This window comes from Anolis sagrei, chromosome 4 (genome assembly GCF_037176765.1).
Source record: "Anolis sagrei isolate rAnoSag1 chromosome 4, rAnoSag1.mat, whole genome shotgun sequence".
Taxonomy (NCBI): Eukaryota; Metazoa; Chordata; class Lepidosauria; order Squamata; family Dactyloidae; genus Anolis; species Anolis sagrei.
Genome location: NC_090024.1, coordinates 11,095,986 through 11,110,324, shown reverse-complemented (window position 1 = coordinate 11,110,324; position 14,339 = coordinate 11,095,986). Strand labels below are relative to the sequence as shown.

The 14,339-nt window shown below is 39.9% G+C and overlaps 1 protein-coding gene across 2 annotated transcripts in view; it reads right to left on the bottom strand.

The window, feature by feature from the left end:
* Positions 1 to 14,339, bottom strand: part of TRAPPC9 (trafficking protein particle complex subunit 9) — a 334,050-nt gene that overhangs the window by 279,039 nt on the left and 40,672 nt on the right. For both annotated transcript variants that reach the window (XM_067467261.1, XM_067467262.1), the window contains 3 exons: positions 8,689 to 8,815; positions 5,975 to 6,120; positions 626 to 711 (listed from right to left, as the gene is read on the bottom strand). In XM_067467261.1, the coding sequence (XP_067323362.1) occupies positions 626 to 711; positions 5,975 to 6,120; positions 8,689 to 8,815 (359 nt within the window). The remainder of the gene's footprint in view (positions 1 to 625; positions 712 to 5,974; positions 6,121 to 8,688; positions 8,816 to 14,339) is intronic.

Below are 14,339 nucleotides of genomic sequence, written 5' to 3'. Positions count from 1 at the left end.
AGCATTCCTGCCAAGTTTGGCCCAGATCTATAATTGTTTGAGTCCACAGTGCTCTCTGGATATAGGTGAACTATAACTCCAAAACTCAAGGTCAATGCCCACCCAAACTGTCTTGTTGATCATGGGAGTTCTGTTCCAAGTTTGGTTCAATTCCATCATTGAAGTGCTCTTTGATTGTAGGTGAACTACAAATCCCAGCAACTACAACTCCCAAATGACAAAATTAACCTCCCCCCCCCTCCCCGGTATGGGGTGCCAAATTTGGCCTAGTCAATGAAAATACATCCTGCATATCAGATACTTACGTTATGATTCATAACAAGTAGCAAAATTACAGTTATGAAGTAGCAACGAAAATAATGTTATGATTGGGGGTCACCACAACATGAGGATCTGTATTAAGGGGTCACAGCATTAGGAAGGTTGAGAAACACTGAACTAGTCTGAGATACAAGGCATATCAGCTTTCAGTCCCTTTGAAGAGATCTCAAATGGGCCAGGGGAAAATTCTACAGCTCCCCCTACCACTTTAGATAATCACCCTCAACACATGCACATTATGTTTGCAATCCGAGAAACAGTTAACGATAATACAGTTTCAGTTAAGTAAGCATTTGAAACATACCATATTTTCTACCCGAAGTTCAAATGGCATTGGATTGTACACCATCAGCTGAACCTCACAAACATCTCCCTGGACCCACTGAAAATCTATGTAAAAGTAATCAATGTACTGAGTTAATTTCATATTTTTCAAAAATAATCACACATTTCTTGAAACTGATTCAGCGTTAGATGATTATTCTTCTCACCCCCAATGATTGCTGGTTGCTCCCCTTCACTTAATAGTGAAAGAACTTACTGATGTAGTTCTGTTTGTTGTCATGTCATAGCACTACATCTGGTATAATGATATCACACTGATATTTACTCAACAAGACCATTCCAGACATCTTAAGTGAAAAGAATAATAAGCTTCTACATTTCAGCATTTCTGGCCATAAACACTTGATTTTGACTTACACTGTCATAAATGTTTCATAACCTATGTTGTTTACACAGAGTTTTTGTGTACAATTCATCCATTATGAAACCATGGTGTGCACAATAGGACATGAGTTTCTATTTGCAGGTATACACACTTAGTGATATTGTAGTAAGACAAACCAATCATTGGAATCTTATGGATGTTTTTAAAATTATCTGGCTGCTGGAAACTCATCGGAGTCCAAAAATGTTTATTCCCAAGGCTGCTCAGCTAAAATTGTGATGCAACTCATAATGATAAGGCAGAAGCATCAGGTGATGGGAATAAAAGGATATGTCAAATTCTAACAGACTGGCAAGCAAAACATCTTGCTCTGAAGATCTTTTTATTATGGTTTGATCCCCTTTTCAAAAGGAAAATTAACAATTACAGTCTAATGTTGCTTATATACTGAGAGGAGATGTTATAATCAAATAAGGACTGAGATCAGAAAGATCTTAAACAGTTTTTTTTTTAAAAAAATGCAGCCCAGCCTTGAATATACATCTAGGATTTTATGTGATAGGGAATAATCAAATTTCAACACAATGATTCTAAAGCTTTTTATTAACTTACTTGTTCATTTAAAATTATTATCTATACTGCTTTCCAGGCAAGGCCTCCCAGGGGCAGTTTTATAGGACAAAAAATGTAAAACTGTAAATGAAGTACAGTTATGTTTTCTTTCAGGCATCTCCAGTTTGAAGAGAGGCCCCGTTGAGCAATTAGGCCCTATTTTGAAGGTCCTGTTGTAGATTAGCCAGAGTCTGATAGTTTAACTGATGATATAAAGGATTGTGGACTTTCCTGTGGCTCAAGTCTGGGAAATTAAGATCTCGGAAATGATGTCTCTGTGTGAAAACTGACTCGGAAACCAAAGGGCTTAAGGTCAGTCCAAGGAGCCAAAGAAGTAACAGCAGATAAGGAATCCAGCAAATAGCTGAGTGATAAGGAGGGTTCCCAGGAGAAACCACCTGTAGCTACGGAGATCAACAAAAGTCTTTGTTTACAAATCAAAGCCAAAAATAGATTGCGCCGGGCTGAGAGATTACATGGGAAAGTTGTGGAGAAAATTCACGGAAGACATAATGCTTTCATGAGTATCTATTAAACAACAAGTTGTTTACCTTAAAGGCAGGTCAGGCAACACAGTGTTAGAGTGAGAAGAGTGTGTTCTTGGTTCAAGTCATGCCTTGGTTTTGGATTTCAATCCTAGGAGTTTCTATGTTCCAGTTCATGTACTCCTGTTCAAGTTTTACTAGTAATACCCTTTTGCTTGTGGACTTATGCTGTGCCTGCAATTTTTGGCTATTCTTGGACGTTGTCATCTCTGGAACTTTATGCGACATTTGGATTATTGTTTGGTTATAACCTGTTGCTCCATCCTTTTGGATTCTATATCTTCCTTTCTCATTCCTGCTTTTATATGCTTTTAATGTGTTTTACAATAAACGGTTTGCTTATATTTCCAGACTCTTCTGTGGTGGTGGTCATTGGTGTTTCCAGGCCTGGAGTGCAACAGGTCCAAAGTACTGGGAAACAGCACTATAGATTTACAGAATTAGAAAAAACAAAATGGTACCTATATAGCACTGCTGACTTTTTTTCCTCCTTCCATTTAATTCTGAGGAGGTTATTATGGACCTAAACCAGCATCTGCTGTCACTAGTGGACTGGATGAGGGCAAGCAAACTGAAGCTTAATCCAGACAAGACAGAAGTGTTTCTGGTCATTTGAAAGACAAAGGGTTCTTTCAGGGAAGGGTTCACCCTGTGTGGGATGGGGTTACACGCCCCCTGAAATCTCAGAATTGCAGCTCAGGTATACTCCTGAACTTATCGCCCTGCCTGGATGCCCAGGTTTCAGTGATGGCTAGGGGTGAATTTGCACAGTCACCAGCTGCAACTGTTCTTGATGGTCAGATCTGGTTACTGTGGTGCATGCATCAATTATATCCAGTTGCACTGCACTTTATGTAAGGCTATCTTTGACAGCTGTTTGGAAATGTCAGTGGGTCCAAAATGCTGCAACTGGGCTGATGACCAGGGCTTGTTACAAAGGACAAAGAGCTCCCTTGTGCAACAGTTTTATGACTACAGGCATATTTCCATGCATGGCTGGTTATGAACTATAAAGACCTCCACAGCTTAGGTCCAGATTATCTAAAATGTTTTATCTCCCTATTCAAACCTTCCCGAGTTTTAAGATTCCCCGAGCAATACTTTCTCTTGTTCACACAGCTGCCACAAGTGTATTTGATGAGGATACATCAAAGATTCCTGTCTTCTTCCAGGATGTTGAAGTCTCTTCAATAGGGGGCTAAACAGGTACCCTTTCAACTCTCTATCTACCTATGGACAGGCCAGTCTTTGATGTTGACCTAGCTGTTGCGGAAGAGTCTTTTAAAGGGGGTCTGTTTGCTGTACTTTTACTCTCATAGTTACATTTCATGGAATCATAGAACTGGAAGAGATCCCAAGGGCCATCCAAGTCCAACTCCATGCTATAACAAAGGCAGACAGAGCCCCAATCTCTGTTTAGAAACCTCAGAGAAGGACACTTTGCCACTCCAAGGCAGGCTATTCCAGTAAAGCACCTCCGACTGTCAGGAAGCTCTTCCTAATGTTTGTCCTGTAATACAAACCCACTGCTCCATATCCTCGTCACAAGAGAAGAAGGAAACAAGCTTGCTCCATCTTTCAAATGACATTCTTTCAAACATTTAAAAATCGTTGCCATGTCTATGTTTTTCAATGCTTTTAAAGATGTTTTTAGTGCTGCCATAATGAGCTGATTTAATTTTTCTTGTATAAGAATTGTTTTTTACCTGTACTTTCTTTTAATCTATGCTGCAAGCTATCTTGAATTTGCAAAGATAGCTTTGCAAAGATGAACTAGGAGAGAGAGAGAGAGAGAGAAGAAAAGATGGAGATTTATAAGCTGGGGTTTTTGGATAAGGTAAATGGTAAATGGTTGCTGTGGTGACAAGGCCTTGGTATAGAGAAAAACAGGAAAATGTCTTCGTGATGAGGAAAAAGAAAGTAATGAGAACACAACAAAATTTGTGAGGATCTTATACCGTACTTAATCCTGGGATACGTGTTCTCTGGTTGTTTTTCAGTCTTCTCTCTGTCTTCACTTTTATCCCCTCACTGCATCCATTTCTTCCTGGATTAGTATAGTCTTTTGGGTTTTTCTTAAGTTTAGTGAAGTGGAAACATTGCAGAAAAATGTTGTCATCTCAAGGAGGCAAACTAGGTGGTATACACAGTAGCATCACTTTTTCAAGTATATTTTTTTCCCTTTCTGTGCCCTCTAAAAGCCCTAAAGAGGTGAAGTTCTCTTTTAAGAGAGCAGTTTTTTTTTATTCAAGGTTAGGTACTGATTGGGAGCCTTGACATGTGGGAGTAAAGGTCAGATGGTTGACTTTTACTCCCCTTCTATTGTCTTATGAAATTATGGGGAGATATTTGACATGTCAGAATACCAGTCAAAACAGATGGAATTAATTAGAAAAATATTCTGAGCAACATATAAGGTATAAGCTTTGTTGGGCCCTTCTGCAGGGGAGACCCTGGGGTCTGAGTATTTGCCATCAAGCTTTGCTGCCTACCCATAAGGAGACCTGCAGCCATACCCTCATTCCAGCCAGATGATCCAGGAGGCTCCAAGGAGATAACATGGCCCCCATTGTGTGGCCATGCAGCTACTTTAATGGCCATGCCGCCCATAATCCAGATATTGGATCACCTGTGTGGGTCCTCATTTTCAGGGTTCCGCCACCTTGCTTGTTGCCTGCTGCTTCCATCTGCCTACTTTGGTTGGAATTAAATTTTTACTCTTAAGATGTTTTACTGTATTTTTATTGAATTGTGAAATTGATTGTTTAATTGATATGTCATCAGCCCACTTTGGTTGGGATTGAATATTTGCTTTTAAGCTTTTTATTGTATATATTTGATGTGCCATTATATGAATACTTATGAATATCACTTGTTCAAAGAGTTGACTTCTAACAAGGTCATGCTTTTTTTGACTAGTGGTTTTCAGAAGGTGGTCTCCACATGTTGATGGAAATTCACATTTGCCAAATGGATGTGACATCATTTTTATCTTTTTAATAAGATTAGGGTGCAGATATTTTCAGTAAGTGATGGAATTTCCAATAAGAATATCAAGGCAGAAAATCCCTCAGTATCTGCTTTGAACTGGGTTATCTGAGTCCACACTGCGATATATTCCAGTTCAAAGAGGACAATGTGGGATTTTATTCAGTTGTGTGGATGGGGCCTCGGTCAATGGAGACTGAGATCTAGATATAGTGCTGCATAACCACTGAGGTCATCCTTGTTGCTGATTCAAAGGGTTCCCAGCAACAGAAAGTGGAACACTTGTTTGCTGAGTCTTTCTTTTCTATGCTTCTATCATGCCTGCTTTTGTAAATAATTTTCTTTCTTGCATTATCATCACTTGTGTTTATTGCCTTCAGATTCAACAAAGAATCTTTTTGCCTTTAGCAAAGCATTAAGAATGATCAAAGAATGTTGGTTTCCACATAGCTCCATTTTGAACTAAAAATGCTGAATTATGCTACTGATCACAGCAAATCAGTAACTACTTGGTCCTTAATTTTCCAGAAGTACTAAAAGAAAATGTTTTATTAGGTACTCCTGCAGCCCTTATGATTGATGCCATAAAAAGTAAACTACTTTTAGTAGCAGACTCCATAAATGGAAACAGTAAATATGAATGTGAAAGTGCCTGCATCAAGTTATCTAATCAGTTTTGTAATCAAGAGGAGGGAATCGCATATTGATCCTAAAACTGACAAAAACCATTAGATTCAATTGGAAAATGAAAGCCAACAAGCCAGTCATCATGATATATATCACATACAAAAACAGGATGCATTCCAAAGAAAATAAGGAAGCGATATAATGATCTCACCTATTTTTTTACTTCTTTCCTCTCCACGGTTGTGAGCAATGATTGGAGAATATATAAAAGGACTTTTAGTTGACATATTCTGACCCAGCAGGCTTTTCATTTTTTGTGGCCGAAGGCTAACTGGAAGGTTTAAGAGCTTGACAGATCTGTTAAATAAACCAATGGTTTTTAGATAGGATGCCTGTAAGCAAGTGAAAATTTCTACTTCACAGTGATAATTAAAATGATACCTGCAGTGTAAAAGGAAACAAGGTACAACATAACAACACTCCAATTTCCAAGTAAGTTAAATGCACAAAAAGCAGTTTACAATTTCCTTCAAGCAAGCAAGGTTATTATAAACATAGCATTGATCCATACTCGAACCAACAGAAATAAATCAGATCTATTTTAACATGAACTGACTTGAGTTTTTTCCCCCTCTAGGCATTGCTATATCTGGATCCAATACTATATCAATGACACTTACTTGAACTTGGGACATTGGCCCTGATGCATAGTCTACTGTGCTCCAAGAAAATGCATGCTCAGCAACAACGCTTGACTGCTTATGTTTCATTACTTATTTCCTGAATGGAAAATCTATTGTTATGTTGGTAGTGAGTCTCTGACTTTCAAAACATATATCACAGAAACTTAAGTTTTCTTTTTTGACCCATCTGAAGGTGGCTGATTCAAAGCACAAGCTTGGAACCATTTGTGGAGAAAGAAAGTGTAGCACTAGAAAGGGTAAATCTATGGTGTTTTTTAACCATAATTGGAGGTATCAAGAGAGCAGGATCCTGCAAAGTGGAAGTACCCTGAATTCCTGGCCCATCAATAAGGTATCAGCACAGTAAAGGCCTGCAAGTTAGCAGAACTGCCTCTAAACTACAATCTCAAAACTGACTTCTAAATGAAGAATTCAAAACATCAAATCCTGGTTCTTTGATCAAGATTAATGAAAAATTGAAAATGGCAGCAGAAATCCATAGAATTGAGTAAAAGTGACTTTGCACTGGCAACAAGATGAAGAAGGATGCAGTCAAGTAGGAATGACAATGATAGGCTGGATTGGAGGCCCAATCAAGAATCTTCAGCTGGTAGAAAGGAATGTGCCAACACTCTTGTCAGAAGCAAAGGTCAATTAAGTATAGTCTTTAGATGTCTAAATCCGGATGAATGAGAGCAAGCTATGGACCAATATCTGGAGTGATTGTCTCTACCATGGTCTCCATGAGTCAAATTGTAATCATGATAAGGATCCCAACCATAAAAGTATGGGTGATGGAAACAGCTTGAGTATATGTCCCAATAACATGGTAAGACTGAATCCAAACAAGACAGAGGTACACCTGGTCAGTCGCAAGGCCAAACAGGGAATAGGGTCACAGGCTGTGTTGGATGGGGTTACACTTCCCATGAAGACTCAGGTTCACAGCTTGGAAGTTCTCCTGGATTCATTGCTGAGCCTTGAACCCCAGGTCTCAGCGGTGGCCAGGGGAGCTGTGCCTGTACCTTGGGAAGTCAGACTTGGCCATAGTCCACACTCTGGTTATATCCCGAACAGATTACCACAACACGCTCTACGTAGGGTTGCCTTTGAAGACTAGTCAGAAGTTTCAAATGGTCCAACGGACAGCAGTCAGGTTGTTTACTGGCGCAACGTACAGGGAGTCATTCGATTTCCTATATGAGTTACTCTGCATTTATGAACGCTTGCTCAAACAACCATGTTTTAACTTGTCTCCGAAACGTTAAGAGGGAGGGAGCTGATCTGATCTCCCTAGGGAGGGTGTTCCATAGCCAAGAGGCCACCACTGAGAAGGCTGTCTCTCGTCCCCACCAACCATATTTGTGATGAAGGCGGGATCGAGATAAGGGCCTCCCAAGATAATCTTAAGGCCCTAGATGGGGACAGACCATTTAGGGCTTTGTAGGCTAACATCAGCACTTTGAATTGTGCCCAGTAGCAGACCGGCAGCCAGTGGAGCTGGCACAGCAAAGGAGTTGTATGCTCCCTGAGTGCCGCTCCTATTAACAATCTGGCTGCCGTCTGTTGGACCATTTGAGCTTCCGGACAGTCTTCAAAGGCAGCCCCACATAGAGTGTACTGCGGTAGTCTATACGGGATGTAACCAGAGTGTGGACTACCATGGCCAAGGTACAGGCGCAGCTGGCACACAAGTTTTAACTGTGCGAATGCTTCCCTGGTCACCGCCGAAACTTGGGGTTCCAAGCTCAGTGATGAATCCAGGATCACACGCAAGCTGCGAACTTGCGTCTTCAGAGGGAGTGAAAAGATTATCCGATGAACTAAGAGATGTCAAAATGCTGAGATTTCCCAACAATCTTGAAAGGACAAAGATGAACTAGGTTTTAATGGGAAGGCTTGGCTTATATGCATGAGGGCAAAGAGGCAAGGTTGCTGCAAAAGAGAAGAAAGATTGGCTCTGAAGGTCATTGGCTCTGGCATATTCTTCTTTGGAAGTTTTTAAGCAGAGGCTGGATGACCATCTTTTGAGGGAGACTTCACTGTGTCTTCACATATGGAATGAGATTGCCTTTGTGATTCCTTCCAATTCTATGATTCTATGAAGAAAACTTGAAGGGCCAACCTCTTTTTCATTTCTTTTCTCTAGTCAGTGAAGTTCACTGCCGATTTTGCTGGATGCCACAATGCAAAAAATGAAACCTGAGAAGTTCCAAGTTACTGATATATAAGAGACGATTACCTTACAATGGGAAGTTTTGTGAAAGGAACTGGGGGAAGCTTTAAACCATCTGGAAGCGTGATGAATTCCATTGTTCCGGGGCATTTTGATGTGTAATTTTCTAGACTCTGTGTCACATCTTTCTTTTCTGAAAGAAAACATTTTTCATTAAAGCTTTTCCAGGAATTGTCACACAGCACCACCACCCCTCACAGAATCCAAAGAACAATTCAGGACTTTTATAACCTCCTTTATACTAGAAGAGAGCGGGAGACAAAGAGAGAGAAATAATGCACTGGGTATCATCAGCAGAGCGATGAAACTCATTCACAAACTGCAGTTAGCCCATTCCAGCAGATCCATGCGCATGTTAAAAAGTACAAGACACAATAATAATAAGCCCTGAATAATTGCATAAACTATTAGCTATGAGATCAAACAATAAACCCAGGTACAATTAGCAGCAGAAGAATATCAAAATCAACACAAGATGATGCCACTAAGTCTAAGTCAGGGCTTCTTAAACCTTTCCACTCGCAATCCTTACTCCCAGTCATGAATTAATCGCAAGTTATCACTTTATATCAGATTCCCTGCACAATCTAGTCATAGCCCATTTATTTCAGATTTTAAGTTACTAACCCAATCTTTACAAAAGAAATGGTTTCCAAAAACTATCAAATATAAATGGTATATTGAAAGACAAATCTATATAGAACCCCCAGAACAATTGGACACCATTTTTATTGTATTTGAAAAAAAATGGGTCTTAACAGGTTTTGACAATTAAAACAACCTCCTTTTCATATTTCTGCTTGAGTTTGAAAAGTTATCAATATAAATGGAAAATGTCAGATAAAGAAAAGTACGGGCAGTCCTTGAGTTACAAACATCCAACTTGCAAACAACTCATAATTAAAAACAAGGGTGAGGCAACAGGAAGCGAGAGAAATCTACCAATCTGAAGGGAAATTCACTCCTGAAAGAGTCATCATGGGGAAAAGGTGTCTCCACTGAGGCATTATAACCAGCCCTTGTTTCCACAACAAGCCACATTTTTCAAAATCCAATTATCTCGGAGACAGCAAAACAAACATAATAATATACTTTATTTATATTCCACTCTATCTCCCCAAGGGGGCTCAGGGCAGATTACAGAACACATTTACAGCAAACATTCAATGCCATTAAACAATTAACAAGGACATACAGTACATAAACAAGAAGTAAAGGAATTTCCATTTCCGGCATCTAGAGACTGTGCCCGACTCCGGCCACCGGGGGGGGGGGGGGGGCTGTCACACCATCTTCCATGCCAAGGAACTTTGTTGTCCTTAGACATTCTCCTGGTCAAATCGCCAGCATGTCCTTATGGGCACCATTTATTACTGCCCCACTTAAAGCAGTACCTATTTATCTACTCACATTTCTGTTTTCAATCTGCTAGGTGGGCAGGGAGTTGCGGCTGACAGCAGGTACTTGCCCCAACCCGGGCTTGCCCCAACCCTGCCAACCTTTTGATCGGTGGATTTTCTGCAGCTTAGAGGTTTGACCTGCTGTGCTAAGCCCATAGTGAAGGGTTAACATCACAGGAATGTTAGCCCTTCCCGATGCTATCCAAAGCCCGCGCACGTGTGTGCGGGTGGCTGGTGTTACACTTTAAAATGTACCTGTTCCAACTTGCATACAAATTCAACTTAAGAACGAACCTACAGAACCTATCTTGTGCATAACTTGGGGACTGAAGTATATAGTTAAGGTTTCTAATCTTTATTTAGTTATCCCAGAGTGACAATGGGGAGTCAATTAAATAGAATGTATAAAGGTACAGTCACAAAAATGGTAAATTTATGCATTATATATGCTTATCGAATTGTTAACATCAATATTCATGAATATGACTATATAAAGGTTTTTTATATGTATATGCACCAGATGAAATCAATTGTAAATAATATGATTAAAAGTTTAAATGATAGATAGATAGATAGATAGATAGAGAGAGAGAGAGAGAGAGAGATGTAATTTGTGTAATTCAGTGGCAAATTCAAATAGCTGTTAACTACTAAATTGAAAAATGAAACCTCAATCTGGCCGGGAAACGTTTCCACTGATAGAAATTTTCCTGTAGCATTATCTGAAAAATGATCCACTTCACTAACCTTCCTGTCCTTCTCCAATACCAGTTATGAAAAAAGATGAGGGCTCACATCATTAACTAAAAGTATCAAAATTACATTTCAGAATGTACTTGAGGAGAGCTGCAAAGCCTGAGATAAAGGCATTTAAAGACAGTTCTCTGAATTGTTGTAGCAGTGTATAAAATGGCACTGTCTTTTTCAATCCATGGGTTTGGCAAAGTCACTAGGTCTGATCATTATGTGAATGGAAAAATAATTCAGCAGTTTCAGTCTTTGCTTGGACTGAGCCAAAAAGCTTGGTAAGAATAGATAGATACTGAAGGAAGCAACAAGTAAAAACAGAGGTTATGAGCTGAACCTGAATTTCCCACACTAAGAGGTGTTCTACACAGACACTCGTAATCCAGTTTGGAAGTGGATTAAAAAGAACTGTTTTCACTGTATAGCACCCACAAAAATATCCCAGGAATCGGTTCAAAATGGACCGAAACTAGATCCAGGAACCGCAGTATCCATGGCTAGACAGCAGCAGGAAAATGGGGGGGGGGGGTCTCATCCAATCCGCTGAAGTACACAGATGTGCTGCAGACAATCTAGAGCAGTGATTCTCAACCTGGGGTCCCCAGATGTTTTTAGCCTACATCTCCTAGAAATCCTAGCCAGTTTACCAGCTGGGAGTTGAAGGCTAAAAACATTTGGGGACCCCAGGTTGAGAACCACTGATCTAGAGTATATCCTGGTTTTGAGCCCTCTGTGGCTTATATTCTGATTGGCTACAGTGCATTATTAGTCTTGTTCTGGACTTCCTGATGAATTTCTGGCTAGATGCGTCCTGCAGCATGCATTGGACATGCATGTTTTGTGGACACGCCGCCCATGAACTTGCTTCAAAGTCTAGATTTGCCCTATGCTCAATCCGTAATTCCAGTCTCTCTAGTCACACATCAGCCAAATCCACTATTGTTGAACTAAGGAAAACCTGACTTGCCCAATTACATCTCACTGCGGGATTGTGTTAACAGAAATCTCACGCAGCAATGAAACTTTCTTTACCTCCCCTCCCTCACTCAAAATCCTGACATCACTCAAATTCCTGAGGGTATCCAATCCTCTAGACCAGGTTTTGAAGGCACTCACTCTTGAATGGCAGATGGAAAACTATTCATGTATCTTTTCAGGTGACAGAAACAGTTCCGATAACAGAACAAAAGTTTTGAATTCTTCCTTTAAGAAAATTTATTTAAAAAGTAACAATTTGCAGTATCTTGAAATGAAGTAGTCCAATATTATACCAGTGAATCACAAAAACATTAATCACAGTATAGGAATCCTGACAATACCTTCACTTATGTCTGTAAAAGAGCATTTAGTCGCTTGTATTTAGAATTTTATGAATGCACTAGTCTTTCAAATCATAATTTTTATCTATCTCTGTATTGTGATTGTCTAGAAAGTCGTTATGCATTTGATCCTTTTAGTCTTCTAATATTTCATTTTCCCAATGTCTATTTTTCTTTCAAGAAAGCACCCTCCAAGAAAACAATTCAAGCATTTTGACAGAATGGACGAGAAAATCTCATGAATTTCTCATGTTAAGTGAGTTTTATTTATGGTAATATAAATGAATGAGATGGATCAATGAATGAATGAATGAATGAATGAAGCCAATACCACTGTAGGGCTACATGGCATGGCCATAATACAAGATATTTATGAGAACATACTTTATTTGCCACAAGATACTAATTTCAACAGCCATCTGTTCTTTCCCACAAAAACATGCCTTGTACTGTCTCCAGTTCAAGCATCCAAATGTACAGGCGGCTATTCGTTTGGAAACGTCTCTCTGCCATCATTTATCTCAACATTCAGTTTCACACATCCATAAGTAACAGTGATGCCAGGTCAAATCATTTTAAGTTCAAACCATGATTTGCAAATGCCTTCAAATGAAGTTTTCTTGGCTAGATAATTACTAAACATTTGCCATATTATTTATTTACAGCATTTTGATTCTGCCCTTCTTACCCCGAAAGGGGATTCAGGGTGGATCACAGAACACATATATGGCAAACATTCAATGCCATTTACACACTGAAAAGACAGACAATTATACATAGATAGTTGTGTATATATAGGCTTTTCCCATCTTTGACATCTTGGAAGCTTGTGCTCGGTTCCTGCCACCGGGGGGGGGGGGGGGGGAGATGCTGCTGAAGAGCTTTGTTCGTAAACTTCCTCCTTGATCGAATTGTCGGCATTTCCTTATGGTTGCCTTAGCATCATAGAATCATAGAATCAAAGAGTTGGAAGAGACCTCATGGGCCATCCAGTCCAACCCCCCTGACAAGAAGCAGGAATATTGCATTCAAATCACCCCTGACAGATGGCCATCCAGCCTCTGTTTAAAAACTTCCAAAGAAGGAGCCTCCACCACACTCCGGGGCAGAGAGTTCCACTGCTGAACGGCTCTCACAGTCAGCAAGTTCTTCCTCATGTTCAGGTAGAATCTCCTTTCTTGTAGTTTGAAGCCATTGTTCCGCATCCTAGTCTTCAAGGAAGCAGAAAACAAGCTTGCTCCCTCCCTGTGGTTTCCTCTCACATATTTATACATGGCTATCCTATCCCCTCTCAGCCTTCTCTTCTTCAGGCTAAACATGCCTTAAATACCTTCTCACTTTTAAGCGGTACCTATTTATCGACTCACATTTTGCTTTCAAACTGCTAGGTAGGCCTTCTCAGCTATAGAACTCCCTTCCTGGTGAGATTAGATCAGCGCCCTCCCTCCTGTCCTTCAGAAGGATGGTAAAAACTTGGCTGTGGGACCAAGCCTTTGGGACAGTGCAATAAGGCAGCAATAAGAAACCTTACCATGCCAGCCAGATTCGATGTGGATGATTGAGACGGTTTTAAACAGTGGATTTTAATGTCGAGATAAATGATTTTAATGTTTATGTATGTGTATAGTCTATTTATGTCCCAGCATTGAATGTTTGGCATTTATATGTTATGCTCCGCTCTGAGTCCCCTTCGGGCTTAGTAGGGCAGAATATAAATGCTTTAAATAAATAAACAATAGGCAGATGCTGGGCTAAAGGCCAGGAGCTCACCCTGACCTAGGTTTCCAACTGTCACCCTTTTGATTGGCAAGATTTACTGCAGCTGGTGGTTAACCTGCTATGCTATAGCCCGGCCCATTCCACAGGTCACGTCATACCATAGTTAAGCTTATTTCATACTTAGACTTATTAATCTTTATTAATAAGGTTCCTCAGAAACTGTAAATCTCTTAGAACAGAAAAATATAGCCTGAAAGCAGAACCTACTAGTGCAACAGCAGTTTCTTCCTAACTTCTCCAATGATTTTTTCATGCTTCTGGAAAACCTTCTCTGAAGAGTTGCATGGAAAATGGGAAAATTATTCCATTATTAGATAACTTAATGGAAAGCGGGCTGTCAGCAGAATAACCTCATTGGGTCCTTTCCATATGTCTGAATTTCTTGTCATTTAGATAGAATATACGCAAATTT